Source organism: Hydractinia symbiolongicarpus, chromosome 10 (genome assembly GCF_029227915.1).
Source record: "Hydractinia symbiolongicarpus strain clone_291-10 chromosome 10, HSymV2.1, whole genome shotgun sequence".
NCBI classification, from domain to species: domain Eukaryota; kingdom Metazoa; phylum Cnidaria; class Hydrozoa; order Anthoathecata; family Hydractiniidae; genus Hydractinia; species Hydractinia symbiolongicarpus.
The window spans coordinates 21,821,187-21,840,300 of NC_079884.1; the positions used below are offsets into that span (position 1 = coordinate 21,821,187).

At 34.8% G+C, this 19,114-nt stretch overlaps 2 protein-coding genes across 2 annotated transcripts in view; both read left to right on the plus strand.

The window, feature by feature from the left end:
• The window catches only part of LOC130662420 (kinesin-like protein KIF23), a 69,764-nt gene extending 58,420 nt beyond the window's left edge, over window positions 1–11,344 (plus strand). Inside the window, exons 5-34 of the mRNA XM_057461292.1 lie at window positions 2,663–2,905; window positions 2,993–3,099; window positions 3,344–3,398; window positions 3,518–3,624; window positions 3,863–3,975; window positions 4,065–4,186; window positions 4,416–4,518; window positions 4,655–4,746; window positions 4,858–4,923; window positions 5,005–5,058; window positions 5,381–5,442; window positions 5,526–5,560; window positions 5,918–5,965; window positions 6,046–6,110; window positions 6,498–6,600; window positions 7,162–7,220; window positions 7,304–7,344; window positions 7,443–7,488; window positions 7,560–7,622; window positions 7,730–7,789; window positions 7,875–7,925; window positions 8,112–8,201; window positions 8,433–8,663; window positions 8,809–8,902; window positions 9,076–9,143; window positions 9,736–9,807; window positions 9,882–10,009; window positions 10,192–10,261; window positions 10,474–10,532; window positions 11,085–11,344. Coding sequence (XP_057317275.1) covers window positions 2,663–2,905; window positions 2,993–3,099; window positions 3,344–3,398; window positions 3,518–3,624; window positions 3,863–3,975; window positions 4,065–4,186; window positions 4,416–4,518; window positions 4,655–4,746; window positions 4,858–4,923; window positions 5,005–5,058; window positions 5,381–5,442; window positions 5,526–5,560; window positions 5,918–5,965; window positions 6,046–6,110; window positions 6,498–6,600; window positions 7,162–7,220; window positions 7,304–7,344; window positions 7,443–7,488; window positions 7,560–7,622; window positions 7,730–7,789; window positions 7,875–7,925; window positions 8,112–8,201; window positions 8,433–8,663; window positions 8,809–8,902; window positions 9,076–9,143; window positions 9,736–9,807; window positions 9,882–10,009; window positions 10,192–10,261; window positions 10,474–10,532; window positions 11,085–11,100 — 2,523 coding nt within the window. The 3' untranslated portion in view covers window positions 11,101–11,344. The remainder of the gene's footprint in view (window positions 1–2,662; window positions 2,906–2,992; window positions 3,100–3,343; window positions 3,399–3,517; window positions 3,625–3,862; window positions 3,976–4,064; window positions 4,187–4,415; window positions 4,519–4,654; window positions 4,747–4,857; window positions 4,924–5,004; window positions 5,059–5,380; window positions 5,443–5,525; window positions 5,561–5,917; window positions 5,966–6,045; window positions 6,111–6,497; window positions 6,601–7,161; window positions 7,221–7,303; window positions 7,345–7,442; window positions 7,489–7,559; window positions 7,623–7,729; window positions 7,790–7,874; window positions 7,926–8,111; window positions 8,202–8,432; window positions 8,664–8,808; window positions 8,903–9,075; window positions 9,144–9,735; window positions 9,808–9,881; window positions 10,010–10,191; window positions 10,262–10,473; window positions 10,533–11,084) is intronic.
• Window positions 11,345–12,008: 664 nt separating this feature from the next.
• LOC130662429 (uncharacterized) lies at window positions 12,009–18,037 on the plus strand. Its single transcript, XM_057461303.1, has one exon. It carries the CDS (start codon window positions 13,807–13,809, stop codon window positions 14,635–14,637), a length of 831 nt encoding a protein of 276 aa, XP_057317286.1. The 5' UTR covers window positions 12,009–13,806; the 3' UTR covers window positions 14,638–18,037.
• The last annotated feature ends 1,077 nt before the right edge of the window (window positions 18,038–19,114 follow it).

Sequence of the window (19,114 nt, forward strand, 5' to 3'; positions counted from 1 at the left end):
AAACCAGCGGCTAGGAGGGGTAGTAACTGTATTAGTAACAAATGTTTTTGTTTGAGAACACAATGATGACTATCGCTACAAAAGAAAGGTATCCTATCGAAAATATAACCTACCGTCTTTGTTAGCTCGAGTTAAGACCATTTCCTTGTCACTGCCTGTTTTGCGTGCTTGAGATCCATCAGACAGTATGGACATGAAATTTTCTCTTCGGATTAATTCTGCACACATTTTGATGACACAAGCGTAAATACAATCTATCAACTGTCTCGCTGTTTTCGAATTATTGTGTTGTATGTATTAAAAATCAAAAGTCTGGTAACAAAGTTTTGAAATTTAAAACAGATGTATTTCATGTAAAATATAGAAACTCAGATATAAAAAAATTCAAACCGTAATATGAAAAAAAAAATATTATACAGGTTCCACAGGTTGAATTTACAATAAATATGATTTCATACCTGTGACCAAACGAACTCCGTTTATTCGCAGAACTTTAACAAAAGTTTTGAATTGTGTGACAGATATAGTGGGGTGTAAGCACATTTCGTAGGCTGTTCGTACGAGCTTTTCATATGCAAGTTTGCTGGCTTCGTTTGTCATGTGATTTACACGCTTCTGCTTTAACGCACCACTGTCCCTGTTTCGGGAGGTTTCATACCGTCTTTTTCCAAAGCAATCTGGTGACCTTGACTTTTATCAATATGTCTGAACAACTAAATGAAATATACACAGTTTTGTAAAAAGTACTGGGAATGAGGTTGATAAAAATTATAGAATAAACTTTGTTATCTCTTACTTGATACTTGGACACAACACTTGTACCATTGATGAAAGACGCGGCGCTTGCTTTTACTGATCCTTTCAATTTAGAGAGAATTTCATCTTTGTATTTTGCACATAATTTACACCACATAAAAGTTACGTATGTCTTATTATTTCTGTTTTATGTCCTATAACTTCTTCTTGTCCATATGATTTAAATGTTGAAAGTTCAACTCGCTTTATCTTTGCTTCCATGATAATTCAACATCGGAATGAAGTTTTTTTTTTTTTTCGAATACAAACATTTTATCATATAGAACAGGTGATATTCGAAATACGTCACAAGGGATTACTGTAGAACAACTCAGTCATTGTTTCAAAATAAAATGTAGCAAGTGAGTGGGATCAATGTGAAAAGAAAAAAAGCATGTGAGCACTTGTTTTTTGTAAATAAAGATCAATTATCAAAGTTGAAAACATGAAGAAAATATCTTTGAAACAAAATCAATCACGAAGAGTAATCAGCGTAATAGCCTTTTTCATCGCTCTATAAAATATTTTAGAAAACAAAAAAATTCACGAGTGCGATAAAAAGCACTCATAACGTTTTTTACGGGTGTGCGGGCGAGTGCGCGTGCAAGTGCGCGTGCGATCGCACTCGTCTCAAGGAATGGCCTGCATTCTCCTGTGACAGTTAACTGCACCCAACAATTATTTTTCACTCCCAAAAAAGATTCAGGAGTGATTGTCAGTAAGCTGTTAAAAATAAATCTAGAAGTGTTAGTATTGTTCCAGGATCCCAAAAACGGATTATTCAAGGCTGGTACCCGAAGCAGGTAACCATATTTTAGGAAGTTGGTACAGGATACTTAATTAATGTTCCCTTTTGATGTTGTTCTCAGTTGTAGAAATTAGAAGTAGGTTTAAATGCATAATTTCATACAACAAAACTGTGTCAACATTTTAAGTTTCATCATCATCATCATCATTCTCGGCTTAACGTCCGTTTTCCATGCTAGCATGGGTTGGACGGGGTATATTAATGACCCTCTTCCAATCTGATCTAGACTGTGTTAGATCTAAACTCAACTTCCTATGTATCAAGTCTGTCTTTATAACCTCCTGCCAAGTTTTTCTCGGTCTGCCTCTGGGCTTTGCCCCAGGAACTATCAAGTCTCTACACTTTCTTACCCAATTATCCTCCTCCATTCTTTCCAAGTGCCCCAGCCAGTTCAATCTTCTTATCTGGATAACATCTTTAATTCTACGGAGACTTAGTCTGCTTCTTAGCTAATCCGAACTCTTTCTGTCTCTCAGACTGGCGTTACACATCCACCTAACCATTCTCATATCATTCTTTTCTAAACGGTCAAGATCTTCCTGCTTCACTGCCCATGTCTCACTACCCTACAACATAACACTTCTTACACAGGTCTCATACTTTCAGTACATTTTTCATTTGTTTGTAACCCTATGACGTTTTCCAATTTTATCATTTGATGACAAAGGAACATTATTCAGTACGAAATTTATCTGCCCTTAGAAAATATATACTTCTATATACTTTTATTTTGAAGTTAAGGAAATTATAGACTAACCTTTACCATGGGTAATAGATGTTTTAGGTATCTCTAAAAAATGCTTAAATGGATATGCAAAAAATTAACATTTAAGGTTTTGCATAAAGATCAAACATAACTAAAATAAACTGGTATACTGATAACTTGAATCTACAACAAACCACAAAATAGTTTGACTGACCTATCACAAAATTATGATTCATTTAAGACTTGTGTACTGTCTTGTGAACTCCACCCGAATAATAGGTTAATAAAATGACATTGTCTTCTTCCAACTTATTTTTTTAACATTAAGTTAATTTAGAATGGTTTTTTCTTAGGTCCGATGCACTTTCAGCAAAGTTTTTAATGAAGACACTTCCCAATGTGAAATTTTCGATCACACTGGTTTGCCATTGGTGGAAGATGTTTTAAATGGAAAAAATGGATTATGTTTTATGTATGGCATTACTGGATCTGGTAAAACACACACTATGAATGGAAGTCCATCTGATGGTGGAGTATTACCAAGATGTTTGGATGTGATATTTAACAGTATTGGTTCCCTACAAACTAATAGATGTGTAAGTTTTGCGAAACTTTTGTAAATCATTTGCAAAGTCGTTTTTTGTCATTAATGCATGGTTTAATGATTTTCAATCTGTATATAGGTTTTTCGACCAGATGGTTATAATGGTTTTGATGTTTTAAGTGATGATGACGCTTATATAGAAGCTCAAAAGAAAGCAAGAGAAATCGAAGCTCTTAATAAACAGGGGTATGTTGCATTTGTAATAATTTTTGCAATTTTAACATTTTTTCTTTCTCTTTTATTCCGACTATGTATAGTCAAGGCACCTAAAAAATACGCATTTTCCCAAACTTTCGAATTTCTTTGTTTTGTTACACCCAGAGCGGCTGTAAATAAAATTGATAGTTTCCCAGCCTTTAAAATTGCGATTTTCTAGGTGCCTCAACTACTTAATGAAACCCTTTGTGTTCACTTTTTATACCTGCTTTAGGAAATACAATGAGTTAAATGATGTCATACGTGTTCCAGATTCTTCTACTTTGCAGGTAAAATAGTAACATTTTTATTCTCCTGGCACTTGACATTATTGATGGTTTATTTCCTGTTCTTCTCATTATCAATAAAAAATATGCTTATTTAGGTAGTTGTGTTTATGTCTATTTAGGTTGATGAAGACAACAATTACGCAGTTTTTATATCGTTTGTTGAAATTTACAACAATGCAATATTTGACTTACTGGATGACACACCAATTGATCCTTTGAAACAAAAGTATGTATATTAATTTGTGGCAATTTTAAAAACAGGATGCCAGTTTAAAATATTAAACCCAAATGTGTGTGTATGTGTTCAGTGTTTTAAACTGTCGTAGCTTGACAGGACTTTTGAACCCAATTAACTTTGTGTAAAATAGATAAGTAAGAATTGAGATACAGTTCTTCATCATTTTTGACATAAAGTAATGGCATTACTTACAGTCATAAAATTGACTTTGTTTTCTTGTATTTAGACAGCCAACGTCAAAGATTCTTCGAGAAGACCAAACTCGTAATATGTTTGTTTATGAAACAACTGAAGTAGAAGCTAAAAGCACAGAAGAAGCATTTGAACTTTTTTGGAAAGGTATTTGATTAAACATATAAAATGTATTTTTAAACGTATTTTTTTATTTCGTACTTTCTACAATGTAATAATGGTCTTCTTTATCTTAGGACAAACAAGGCGTAAAACAGCTCATACTCTGCTTAACACAGAGTCAAGTAGAAGTCACTGTGTATTTACAATAAAGCTAGTTCAAGCACCCTTGGGACCAAATGGTGATGCAATATTACGTGTAAGTGTGTGTTTAACGTTAATAAAACAGGGCGGCCTGTGGTTTGTAAAAAAACCTTAAAATATGATTAGCCCAGTGTCTTGCTTTGCTTTGAAAGCAAAAATTCTGATAGGACAGTTATTTTTCTGTTGAAGAGCTGTAATCAGTAAAAGCAACAAAATAATTATATCTGTTGTTTTTGGTGTACATGCATTTAATTTATGAGTTAATTATTTTTGTTTTATTAAAGGATCGAGATCTGATTGGTGTGAGTCAGCTTTCACTTTGTGATCTTGCTGGCTCTGAACGACTAAGTAGAACAAAAGCTGACGGAGATAGAGTGCGACAAGCAGGTTCAGAAAAATTAACTCTTATTATTTAACAACCAAATGTTCTTTCTGTTGCTGCTCTTATCAATATAGATATATTTTAGAGTAGGTCAGAATGAAAAAATAACACATGCATTTTATGTATCTTTAATATTTTTAGGTCATATAAACAACTCACTGATGACATTACGATCATGTATTGAGTGTTTACGTGAGAATCAAAAAGCACAAGAAAGTGGTGGTGGACTAAAAGTATATTCCTTTTTGCAAAGAGATTAAATTGTGTTGTTGAGAAATTGTCAACAAAGAAATATACCTGTCACATTTTCAGTTAACGACCAAATAAATTTTGTTTTCTTTCAGATGGTACCATATCGTGACTCTAAACTGACACATTTGTTTAAAAATTATTTTGATGGGGATGGAAAGGTAATTGTATATGCGAAATCTTTTGTTGAAATATTCCTTCACAGCTTTTATCAAGTAGTTTGTAAACATTTTCGTTTTTAGGTTCGAATGGTTGTTTGTCTGAATCCTAGCGCTGGTGATTTTGATGAAAGTCTGGTAGGTGCTTCTGTTTACATGTTTTATAATGACATTTCATCTTTTGCCCATTTTTGCATATTATTAGTAACCAGTTAGAGAATGCAAAAAATCTCTAAAAGCTTTAAGGGTTATACTATAAAGAGTAATGAAAAAAGGACTGAACAAGTTTCCATATCACATTGAATAAAAATAAAAATTGCTTTAAAAGGTACAAACTGTTTTTGCAAGCCTTCACATGAAATTAAAATAGCTAACATAATAGTTTGTCTGTATATTTAACAGTTACTTATTTTTACAGTAATGCAAGAAGATTTGTAACTTTATTTTTTTTTTCACGTAGCATGTTATGCGCTTCTCAGAAATGACACAGGAAGTGAAAATAGCAAGATCAGAAGGAGTCAAGTAAGTAGTGCAGTTCCTAAATTTATACCTTGTACTCTCTCCCTGCTTAAAGTACATTTAAGTGTTCTTATATTAATTTTTAGATTTGATCTGGGACTCACTCCTGGCCGTGGCAAAAGTAAGTTTATTAAAGATTTTTGTTGCAGTGGGCACTCAACTATTGCTGAGGCACATGCCAACATTGCTAATTAAAAATGTTGATTTGCGTGAGCAAGTTTTTGCCAACAGAGTTTTTGTTTAACCTAGATGTAACTTACAATTTTTTTGGCTCTCATTTTCTCTTTTAATTTCTCTCTAAATGTAACAGTTGTTCTGGTATGAGAGCCTTTGATTGAAAAATATAAATTGACAACACAAAGCAGAAGGCTAGTTATATAAACTTTTTTCCCATTTAGAATTTATTGAATCTGTATTGTATTGAAATCAGAAATAAAATATACAGCAATTACACTTCTGTTTCTTTTTTTTTTTTTAGCTAATAAAATGTATCAGGGATCCCTTAAAGACGATGTTACAAGCAGTGGTAAAGGCACTTGTTTACTCTGTTATTCTTTAGTTTAAATATCTTTTATTGCTAACTTTGGACATACTGTAATATTTCAGAAATGGGTAGTCAAGAAGACTTAGTGATGCCTCTTCAATTGTTTGCATCCTGGCCGTTGTTGGAGGTACTCTCCTTATTGCAATCTCGCTACTTATGCGTTTATAGAAAAATCTAAGCAGGAGGAGGGTGTTTTTCACAATTTATTATACAAGTGCAGTTGCAAGTTTTGTTGTAAAATCTTGTATGTTTAAATGGTCTTCTTTTTGAAAATGCTTAACTTATCTAATGCCTATTTAAACTTGTGAGTACTGAAGGGACTGTGCAAATCTTTTACGGACGTATTTTTGCTAACATACTACTTACGTACATTCGCTGACATAATATTAAAGGCTAGCTTTAAAATAAATACTTTAGTCTAGCGTGTTTAAGATCTCCATTTTTATTTTGTTAATTGCAAAATTTATGATGTACAAGTGAAGATAGTTGATTATACAAATATGAATTTCTTTAGTTGGCAGGATGTAACGACGCAACAACATTAATTAACTTGATGGCTTATTTGGAAGAAAGAATGAGATTGCGAAAAACTTTATTTTCTGATTGGAAACACAAACGTAGGTTTGCATTTTATTTTATGTTAACTGCTAGATGGTTTGTTTGTGTTTAGGAATGTTCTAAAAAACAGCATTAGCTTAATATCACTTTTCAAATCAGGCATTTTGAATAGTTTGTAAATTTAATTATACATGCAGGAATCAAGAAACATATTTTTCCAATTTTAATAGAGAATTTCTCAATAGATAATTGTGAAAGCTCGTAAACTTAATAAAGTAAAACAATAATTAATCCTTACTAAACATTCCCAGCCTCATAATCAATATTTTTAAGACATTTTTCACAGCTTTTTTTAAAAAAAAAATTATCATATATTTCATCATTTTCAAGTCAATACGCTTTTTAAAGGAGTTATATTAGCCATCAGTTAAGTTTTGCTAATACGAAGTCCACAAAGTTCTATGACGTACAAAAAGGGTGCTCACAAATTTTTTACCTCAAATATTTTCGTCAAATTTCTGATAGCTCTGCATATCATTGTAAGGGTTACGGTATTCTTTTCCAAAACCGCTACTTATCCCTTAAATCGCATATCCACGATACCATAATTTTTGTTCTAGACTTAGAAGTTCGCAAATCCATACTTCAATTGGAACAAGATAATATTGATTTGACCAAGGTATAAAAGATCATGTATTTTTGCATGGACAAATACACTAAAATATTGTTCATGTTACTTATTTTTATTATTATTATTTCTAGTCTATGGAAGAACAAAGAGCATTACTGGTTGAAAAAGAAAGGTATTTATTTGCAATAAGTGATAGTCTGGCTCTTGAGCTGTTGGAATTGATAGAAGACAGCGATAAACTTATGGTTTGAGTAAACAATTTTTTTTCAGGGAAAGTAAAACATTCGAAAAGAGGATACGAGCAATTAACGAAAAAGTGAGTTTAGTTTCTGCATAGTTATAAGTAGCTCCCTGCAATCTAAGTTACTGTTGTTTTTGTTTTCATAGAACGATAACTTGCAAAGATCTGTGCAATTATTAGACATGCAAAAAAGACAAGCAGAGGCTGACGTAAGTAAATCTGAACAATCTTTCTTTTCCTGATTTGACGAGTTTTTACTCCACAAAGCTGCTATAGTTTTTCGTCTGAACTTGATGTAATTCATTTTTATTCTTAGCTCGAGAAACAAAGAGAAGCCGTACACAAAGAACGTCAAGAAAAACTTAGACTGAAACAGGTGAGGTGGTATGCCGTCATTATAGAGGATGCTTCATGCTTCTCCAGTTTTCTCCGTCTTTAAACAATATTTCAACGTTTTTTAGACATTAAAAGACCTGACTTCTTCAGAAAGGCTTCGTTGGGAGAAAGAGTGTGTAAGTAGAATTTCAGAGTTTATTTTGCATATCCAATTTTGGAATAAACGAGGCAAACAATGTATTTTTATAGCTCTAAATCCTAAGGTTTTGAGACGCAGTATCCATTGATCAAAGTTATCCTCTAGACCTAATTTTGGCTTAAAAGCACAATAGATTTAAATTCTGTTGTTTGTTTCTCTCTAGGACAAGAGAGTCCGCCAAACGCAAATAGAGATGGAAGGAGCTGTGTTAGCGAAGTCGGAAAAACTTCGCCAGCTCCGACATGTTGTGCAGGTATAAGAATATTGTAGTTGTTGTTTCATCCTCGATAGTTTTGTTAAAGTGTGAAAATTTTAAAGAGTGAACAGTGCCAACAAAGAAGCAATTTAGGATTATAAGAATTGGAAAACAAGAACCCTTTTTTATTTTTTATATTCTGAAAATGATTCTCGACTGGCACCGGTCATCCTTCTTTCTATCCAGGATTGCTTTCATTTGTTACCATAATCTTGTGACATTTCTTAGGGGCTAGACATACCAGAAGAGAATCAAGGCAAAGTCGAACATCTCATATACGACGAAAAACCTGATGTGGTCTCCTCCCACCATCCTCCAGCATCAGCACCAGCCAAATCAAAAAGACCAGCAGTTGCCAAAAAACCACTTCATACTCGAACAAAGACGGTTACTGGAGGAACTCCTTACGGTCGACCAAAAGTTCGGTCCAAATCTCCCCCAGCAACTCCCTCATCGAGAGTATGTCTGAAACTCTTAAATAGTATTTGACTTGACTTTGTGTATTATACTTTCTGTTAAACATTAAGTTACTTCCAAGAATTTCAATCTGTCTTCGTTTCTGTGTACCATTGCTTGGAGTTTATTTTTTCTGCTGAATTTTTAGAATAGTCATGCTCCTCCCATTCGAGCAAAACATCGTCGATCAAGATCGTCTGATTATTGGTTGGAACACAAACCTGCTGATACTTTATCAACAAGTATGTACTTTCTTGTTTCTGATTAACTTTCGCTTGTTAAAAATTAAGAACCCGCAACGTGCTACAACGCGACAGTAAGGTAGTTTTTATTCATGTGGTAAAACATTTTGGGGGTGTGGTTAGGCTATACAAAACTTGTGTGGGTAATTGTTATATTTACTTCACATATTTAGATACTGTTATGCAGCCTCACCTAAAAAACAAAAAGACAGTCAAAACTCCACTTGTAAAGGACTTTAAGGTAAGATTATTAAAATGCTGGAAGCTTATTTAAACGGACTTTAGTAAAAAAGTTAAAAACTGTGTTGTTTATTTAGGATGTTTTGATTGGTTATGTAAGTTTATTGTTAGTTTATCTTAGTGTATCCTAGTGTATCTACCGAGTTTTTTTAAAGGAAGATTATAGAAAGAATATGATTTAGAATTGTTTATGGTAAAAGAATTGTTGTTTAGTCAAATTGAGTTCCGTATTAAAACTTAATCGCGCTCCAGTATACATAGGAATGAAATTCTCATACAGCCTTCGCAATAATTGCCGCCAACTCAAATCAAAGATACCACGGCAGCTGTCGGCAATTTTTGTTTACTGAGTTAATTTCTAGCCTATTAATGCAAATAAAAATGTATCCTTACCAAGAGGAGTAAAAATGATGCCATTCGAACGACCGCAGATTAATTAGGAGAGTTCATTGTAACTTGATGAAATTTGCAGCATTTTTTTTTTTTTTTAATTTCAAATCAGTTTTCCTGCTAAGAGGAAACGATGTTAGGATTAGAAGAATGTTACATACCTGCGCTTAATTGGCGATTCTGTATTTTTGTGATGTTTTTAGGCGACTCCAAATTACATCTTGACCCATCAGGAAGAAGATTCTTGTGGAGAGATTGAAACTAAGTTAATCAAGGTAAGTGCTTTGTCTGGATGTCACAAATATCACTAGTGTTTTATCTCGTTAATAATTGCAAGTCTTTTTTCAAGGGCGAAGTTATGAAGACGCGTGGTGGAGGTACAAGTGTGCAATTTACCGACATTGAAACTTTAAAAAAGACTTTGGGAACTAAAGGAGGCATCAAAATGACACCCAAGTCTTCAGGGAAAACTCCTGGGTAAGTACTTACACGTTTCAGATTTATTCGACATTGTTACAAGTTCAGTTGATACGAAATTCAGCGCATGTGGAAATTTATACTGTAAACAAAACTGAAATGTGCTTGTTAGCAAAATTAATTGGAAAGCTATCATGCAAATATGTTGTAAGTGTAATTTTTTTCCTTTTTTTTAATTATAGTAAGAAAAGAAAATCCGAAGGCGAAGAAGAGCCAGATAGTGAAGACAGTTGGACCAGCATCGAGACAAGGGTAATGCGTACTTACATTTTATTGTTGGGTATTTTTTTTTACCTTCTCGTAAGATTAAAGGAATTCATTTTTTTTTAAATCATTGCCTTTAAAAATCGCCTGATCAAACAATGTGTGGAAATACTGGCAAAATATGTCACATATTAAACTGTGTTAATATTGATTTGTGGTGGCACAATGGAATTTTGATAACCTGTTCTCAAATGTTTCAGTGCGCTGTTGGTATTGAGGGTAAACCAGGAGCTGAACCTGGACTGATGCATCATGCTAAGTAAGTAGACTTTTCGAACCTTAGTTTGATTTCAGAATCTCTTCTTTTTTCATGAGGGCATAGTAGGCAAGTTATACGAGATTAATGTTTGTGTATTTTTATAACTTGTAGCAATTCTTGGCGATCTTTAAATTTGTAATGCGTAGAATGTTTAAAATTATGAAAATGACGACGCGTGTTTTAAGTTAGAAAGCCCTTGACTTGATGAGTTGAATACTTCTCAACACTCAATCTTAACGTTCGAAACTCGCTGCTGTAGCAACCTTGAATAATTGTGATTTTTTTAGCATAAATATTTGTATAAGTTTGAAGTGAGGCTCCCTTGAAACAAGAAACTTCAAACGTCTTCGATATTCTCAATAAACTTCACTTTTTAGAACCTTTTTAAACTGGTTATGACAGCTGGTGTTTTCTAACGATTTCGAAATTTAAAAAACGCATGCTAAGACGGCCTAATGCCTTTGCGAACAAATGATAGCCGGACAACGGTTTTCTTACTTCAGTTCAGTATTAATATCCTCTTCAACGTCTAAAGGTGTGTTTTATTTTCAGGAAGCACAAACAGTAGATGAAAACATGCAGAGAAAGAACAAACCTATATTTTTATTTATCGCTAAAAATGACCATATCTTTTCATTTAACCATATATATATATAATTAAAGTTTCGTGTTTGGATGTGTAAAAATGATTCACTCAGGAAAAGATGGCCAGAAAGGTGGAGCAATGAGAGATTTTGAAATTATAAATAATTATTTCCTTTGTAATATTATTTTAAAAACTAATCTGTATTTAATACTACTGTTTTTATTCACGTGATTGTTTTTATCTTATCTCCCCTCCCGAAAGATGCTATCTCCCAATGGAGCAGACTAGGACATCTTTCTACAAAGAAAACGATCATCTTTGGAACACTTGTGAAGTGTTATCATTAAAGTGTTCATAACTACAACTCCAATTGTTTACATCCATCGCGTTCACATGTTTAATTTCCATTACATCTTTTAATAGTTGTAAAAAAAAAATGTCCGTATATGTAAATACTCAGACTCGTGTTAATTGGGCTGCAAAGATGCCAGAATATTCTAATGCGCGTGTCCATTTTCCAAATGCCGAAAGCTTCAGCCAAGAATGTAAAGCAACCTCACGGTCAAATATCTGTGTGGTTATAAAGACAGCTTTTTTTCGGCGAAATGAAAAATGCTCACCCTAGTTTGGTTTGATTGAGAACACGTTAGAGATAGAAGCACTTGAATTTCAGTATTTATAATATGCTCAAAGTTGACGTCTTGTTTGTCTAGAGTAAAAAGGCTCTACTTTGTTCAATTGACAACAGGGTAATTTGTAATTATTTCTATGCGTAAAAGGCACCCTCGTTCCCAGGGTATTTTTGCCGATTTGATATGAGAGAAGACATCATATCAAAGGAAAAAATTCTTGGTAACAAGGGTGCAAAAATAGGACAAAAACTTCCAGTCTGGTAGTCAGCGGTAACATTTCGTACTTTTCCAGACTTCGCAATGCTGACAATACTCCCAACACCGTGCAAAAAAAGAAGGACCATCACAAGGCAAAATTAGCTCTTTACTATTTATCGATTTCAAGGAATAATATAAAAAAGAACTCTTTTTTTCTAAGAGTCTACATTATTTCAGAGTAAGGGTTTTCAACGTTACATTTAGCGGGCGTGTATGCTTGAACATGCCCAATGTTTGAGGAGCAAAATTGCAACATATGCCGCTTATCCACAAGGCCCGACGATGTGTGGGACAGGGGAATTGGTCTGTTAAATATGGAAAATCTGTGTTTCTTGTTCACGAATTCAAAATAACAGCAGCCAAATCATGAAGTTTGTTTTAAAACAACCTGACCTGATAAGGAGCTAGCTAGCCTAGTAGTTGCTATAGCTAGCTAACCGTTTATTACGATGGCCCTGAAGGCTCAGATTGTGCGCGGTGTTCTTACGGTGGCCTCTATCTGCCAACAATAAAACACTTCAAAGAAACCATAGCTAGCTACAGAGTTTTTGCAGTAAACATTTAAATCGATTGTCAACTCTGAAAAAAGATTACTTAGTCAACGCTATCTGTACAAATTGCACACTTAGCGAATGATATGTATGTAAATTGCACACTTAGCGAATGCTATCTGTACAAATTGCACACTTAGCGAATGCTATGTATGTAAATTGATCACTTAGCAAATGCTATCTGTACAAGGTGATCACTTAGCAAATGCTATCTGTACAAAGTGATCACTTAGTGAATCCTATCTATGCAAATTGACAACTTAGCAAATGCTATCTGTACAAGGTGATCACTTAGCGAATGCTATCTGTACAAATTGCACACTTAGCAAATGCTATCTGTACAAATTGATCACTTAGCAAATGCTATGTATGCAAATTCATCACTTAGCGAATGCTATCTGTACAAATTGATCACTTAGCAAAATGCTATCTGTACAAATTGATCACTTAGCAAATGCTATGTATGCAAATTGATCACTTAGGAAAATTGATCACTTAGCGGTGACTTAGAGTCAAGTCCAACGATGTGCATAACCTAGTTTAGATTTCAAAGATTGCGGCGAAAGAGCGAGACATGGACAAGGTATGTTGTTATGTTCTTTACTGATAAAAGCTGGTTTATTTATATCATGTATTATTAATTTGAATTCGTTAATGATTCAGCAGTATCATTTTATTATTGAGAAATTTTTGTTTTCTTTTTCAGTATGGACATGGGCGATATGGTGTCCATTCCTTTGCATACAAATTCAGCTAGCTACAACTGATGTTTTTTTTTAGGTAATTCAATATTTAAAAAAATTGGACCAATCTGAGATGACGATTCAGAATTTTATCAACGAAAAGGTAAATCTCTTGAGAGAGATTGTTTACACCCCCGTGCCCCTTCCCCCTGCATGAGGAGGAGCGTCTTCGCGCTAAAGATGGTAGCTATCTATATATAATTATGTTTGTTTTTTTCTTGCAATTTTGGCTGACTTTATCCATGTTTCCCTTTTCAGCTCACTGAGATAGCTGTACTGCATGCTGACGACAACATTTTACGTAAACATGGTGTCACCAAGGATGGTGATATAATCAGATTAGATTAATGTGTTCCTTAGATGAGCAAATAGAAGATCGAAAGCTTGAGTTGAAGTCCATTATTCAAGGTGGATCAGCTAGACCAAAAAAAAGTAGAGTGTTGTCCCCAGTTAGGAAAAGTGTAACAAAGAAACTAAGAGTCGTTTACCTCAGTTGGGAACACTATGATGCGAGGAAAATTTGCTCTAGTGAAAGGAGACAGAGGAGGTGGACTGAGAAGCATCAAGCTTCCGTCGAATGCATCCTATGATGATTTATTGAATACTTGCAAAGAGTTATTTTGGGAGAAAAGGAACAACCCTCTTACATTTGGTACAAGTGACGTTACTTTTTTTTTAGTTGATATCCGGAGGGAAGTTGTGAATAACATTTTAACCACCAATGCAAACCAACAGATCCCTTTTACAATTGAACTGTATTGTCAGAAAACAAAAATGGCTAGAACCAAGTTCATTTTCAAAACAAAGTGCAAGACAATCCAAATGATACAAGACTTGACAGCACCAATATTTGTGAGTTCTGACAATGACGAATCAGATGATTTTGTTCCAGCTCGTGGTTTTAGAACATCAACACCATTGATTGGAACTTCTCATGAACGAGCAGAGGTAAGACAAGAGATGGACAATGCCTACTCTGCATTTTTAGCATCTGATAGGAAGAAAGCACAAGAAAAAGCTGATATAGAAAAAAGAAACTTAAGGTTACAAAGCTTGAATGCAGCACGAAAATCAAGAGTTCCTCCTGAAGCTCTTTTAACTGATGACCATTGTACTATTTCAATACATCACCCTGCAGAAGGTCGTAAAACACGTCTTTTTCATGCAAGAGAAACAATGACTGTAGTATATGATTGGGCAGGAAGTTTGAGCATTGAACCTGAACATTATGATATTTTAGATTTTACTGGAAAAGTTATTGTCCCAGATTCATCAATTAAATCAGGAATGTTTCATATTAGAGAACGTGATGATCCAGTTAACATGACATCCTGAGCTTCAGTAGCATTTATGGGATTTGGAACAGAGAGAGAGTCCACTAACGATGCTTCTGTAACTGAACAATCTACCTCAACAACAAGTTTATTATTTACATCATCAAAGGAGGAGTGTTTACGTGTTGTGCGCATGTACAGCTGAGTAAACGATTTTAGCACATGGCATTTGCTAAGTGTGCAATTTACATACATAGCATTTTGCTAAGTGATCAATTTGCATACATAGCATTTCCTAAGTGATCAATTTGTACAGATAGCATTTTGCTAAGTGATCAATTTGTACAGATAGCATTTGCTAAGTGATCAATTTGTACAGATAGCATTTGCTAAGTGTGCAATTTGTACAGATAGCATTTGCTAAGTGTGCAATTTGTACAAATAGCATTTGCTAAGTGTGCAACTTGTACAGATCGCATTCGCTAAGTCATCAATTTGTACAGATACCATTTGCTAAGTGATTAATTTGTACAGATAGCGTTTTGCTAAGTGATCAATTTGCATAGATGCATTTGCTAAGTGTGCAATTTGTACAGATAGCATTTGCTAAGTGTGTAATTTGTACAAATAGCATTTGCTGAGTGTGCAATTTGTACAGATAGCATTCGCTAAGTGTGCAATTTGCATACATGGCATTCGCTAAGTGTGCAATTTGTACAGATAGCATTTGCTAAGTGTGCAATTTGTACAGATAGCATTCGCTAAGTGTGCAATTTACATACATAGCATTCGCTAAGTGTGCAATTTGTACAGATAGCGTTGACTAAGTAATCTTTTTTCAGAGTTGACAATCGATTTAAATGTTTGCTGCATAAGCTCTGTATGGTTTCTTTCAAGTGTTTTATTGTTGGCAGATGGAGGCCACCGTATGTTCTCAATCATTTACGCCTTGCATTGCTTAGTGCGCGCTCTTCTTTAGTCAGTGCGCGCTCTTCTTTGATTAGTGCACGCTCTTCTTTGGTCAGTGTGCGCACAGAACCAAGAACACCGCGCACAATGTGAGCCTTCAGAGCCATCGTAGTTTATGCCTACATTAAGCTAAGTATAATCTATCTTTTAGTGTATCTAAGCACACTTAGAGCTTTACTTAATTTCTTAATGGCATTATTTGTTTCTACTTTTCAGCCGTTTGTAAGTATGAAATTCCTGTTAAAAATTGCTGGAAAAGTGAAGAAAATGTCAGAAATTGTTGTCAAAAAATGTCAGAAAAACAAAAAGTTAATAGTGCTAATACCGTGCTAAACTATATCTATTTTCCCCCACGGTTCGAAAGGTTCTGACGTCATTAAGGGGAGTAAAGTAAGGTCAGGGAAAACACTTATTAGGCGGTGGTAGGCTAATTAGGGCATACCACCTATTTAGGCGACTCATTGTAGCCTAGTTAGGCCATATGTGACCTAGTTAAGACATTATAATATTTAATGGCTTTTCACACATTCCTAAGAAAAAATCGCAAAAAATCTTTGTTCAGAATGGATAGTCTACGCGACCACGATTCCAAAATTGTCACTCGTGCCTGGATATGTTCGTGCAACTAAGAATTATGTTAAAATGAAATATATAACCTAATTAGGTTAAGTGTCGCCTATTTAGGTGACGTTTTCGTCTGCCATATTTATTTTTTCCCTGCCACGTGAATGGCTGAAATCCATTATTTAAAACGTTACGTTACCAATGTGCGATGCAAATAAGACGATAATTGTTCAAAATTATCTGCAAAGTGGACAGATTTGATTCACATAAAAATTGTAGTGCGAAACGCAATGATTTCGATGTATTTTCAACAGAAAGTTTTTGTTCGCCTAGTTAGACTACGGGTAGCCTAATTAAACTACATCACGTCGCCTAACTAAACGACTCACCTAATTAGGTCATGCTGCCTAATTAGGTGTTTACCCTGACTGTAAGAACAATAGTAAAAACATGTTAGGAGAAATATCGATTTATTCACTCTAATTTTTCACGTTTTTTTATAACCAATAAAAAATAAAACCGGTAAACCTCAATTCCAGCATAGATGGATAGATAGATAGATGTGCATATTTTACATGGCTAGCTAGCCACACAAATATTGAGGGATGTATACCCTGTCTATCATTTTCAGGGAGGGGCCATCATGGATTAGATGTCCTAGAGTATTTAATGCTTATTTTCAGGTACTCAGACCAAATTAAGGTCCGCGCTCTACCAGACAACTTCGTGCAACATCCATCAGTCCACACAGTCTGTCATCTCCCCATTTTCCACCACATAGCTTGGGTTAACCCGAGGCCCATGTTAAATCGCCACCAAGGGGAATGGAACCCTGTTCTCCCGCACAAAGTGTGAGAGCTACAACCATTAAGCTACGGTTCTACTAACATATCCAGGCAATGAACCAGCAGCGAGGTCACACTGCAAATATTGTCAATAAGCCAAAGACACTTTTAACGAGGGTGCCGACTCACTGGAAACGCTGCAAAAACCATGGCGCTGTCGGACAACTTCTGGCGTTTTTAAAGAAAACTTAAAATTTCGCCCAGAGAAACCTGAATTAACCCGAAACAACATTTTTTTAAACATTTATTACCAGATGTATAATTTATTCTTTTAATGTCGAGCAGTGGTAATGGATGTTAGACTTAAATCTCTGGTTATGATTGAGGGTTGGTAAATGAAATAAGAACACGTATATTTATATTAACATAATTGTCTGTCTTCTGCATATTACAGAAGTCTGTAGATACATTTTACAGTACAGCTACCACACCATTATAGCGCATTATTCGCATATCGGCGCATAACCTCATGATTCAGGTACCCAGTACCAAACATAAACATAACGGTAGACTAATAGTCATATACTCAACAGTGGAAGTTCTGAAAAAACTGTTTTATATCATTTATTTAATAAATATAGCTGTAATAAAATCCCACAAATAATAAACTAAGAGTAAAACGACAAAATTTAAATGAGAACAATGAGCCTCTACATTTCGGGCGGTTTCGAACGGGCCGAAAACCTTTTAAAAAAAACGAAAAAACACCTGCGGACGCCCTAACATATATATGGCGTTTTTGGCGAGTCGGAACCTCGTCATTCTCAGTCTCCCGTGGCTGTTTATTTTTTGTTGCCATTTGCTGTTGGTTATGTTTGCTTGTTAGCTATGTATGGTTAAATTTGTGAAAATGGTTATTTTAAAACAAATTTTTACAAAATTGCATATTCTATAGACAGTAAAATTTTTTTGTTATATATTACATCATCTAAATCAGTGCAAACTTGTTTAATGTGCACTAGAAGTAAGAAATTTTAGTTTTATCACATTTGGGGTATTTTTGGCTCTGCCCCTAAACAGAGGGAGGCAAGGGGGATTCTAAAGCTAGTAAAGCAGGGATAAATTGATATGTTAGTGGTCCCTAAGTGAGTTATATTTACATAGACCTAATAAGTAACTTATCAATCACTCTTTCAATAACTTTCATTACTTGATCAACCAACTTTTCTCATAGCCCACCAAATAACTTTACGTGGCACTCTATCAAAAGCTTTCTCTAAATCTACAAAGGCAAAATAGAGATTCTTTCTCTTTCCTAAATACTTTTCCTGAAGCTGTCTGAGTAAAAATATTGCATCTGTAGTGCCACGCCCTGGAACAAAACCAAATTGCATCTTATCTATATCAATCCTTTCTCTATGTAACTTATCAATCACTCTTTCAATAACTTTCATTACTTGATCAACCAACTTCAAACCTCTATAGTTACCCCTTGCTAATGCATCACCCTTCCCCTTGAAACAATTCACTATTACACTCGACTGCCACTCACTCGGAATAGCACCATCCTTTATAATCTGGTTAGCAAGACTTGTAATAAGCTCAACTCCAATATATCCAGATGCTTTTACCATCTCTGCAACAATACCTGATACTCATGCAGCCTTGCCAATCTTCAATTTGCTAATAGCCTCCACTACCCATTCTGTCTTGATCTGCATAGCTGGCCCTTCTACAACATCATCATCAGACAAATTATCCTCATCCCAATCAAACTCAGTGTTAAGCAACCTCTGATAATGATTCTTCCAAGCTACCCTTTTCTCCTCCTCTGTGCTAGCCAAAACACCTTCATCATTACGTATACACTTCTCACCTACAACATCTTGGTTAGTCTTCTTCATTTGCTTTGCTATCTTGAATACCTTATTGCGCTGGTCTTCCTTTCTTAACACATCTGCAAATCTGTTTCTCTCTGCTTCTGATTTTGCCTTATACACTGCTGTACGAGCACGACGCTTAGCTTCTAAGTAAATATTTTTACTACCACCTGACTTCCACTCTTTCCAAAGTTTCCTCCTTTCCTTTATACACTGGTCAACCTCGTTATTCCACCACCAGGTCTCTCTATGTCTAGCTGGTCCTTTCGTCCACCCACAGGTATCATCAGAAGCTTCTGGAAGACAATTCTTCAAAGTAGTCCAAGTACTTTCAACATTG

Excerpts from the sequence above, each read along its gene's own strand:
- LOC130662429 (XM_057461303.1), top strand. The coding sequence starts at position 13,807 with ATGATGCGAGGAAAATTTGCTCTAGTGAAAGGAGACAGAGGAGGTGGA.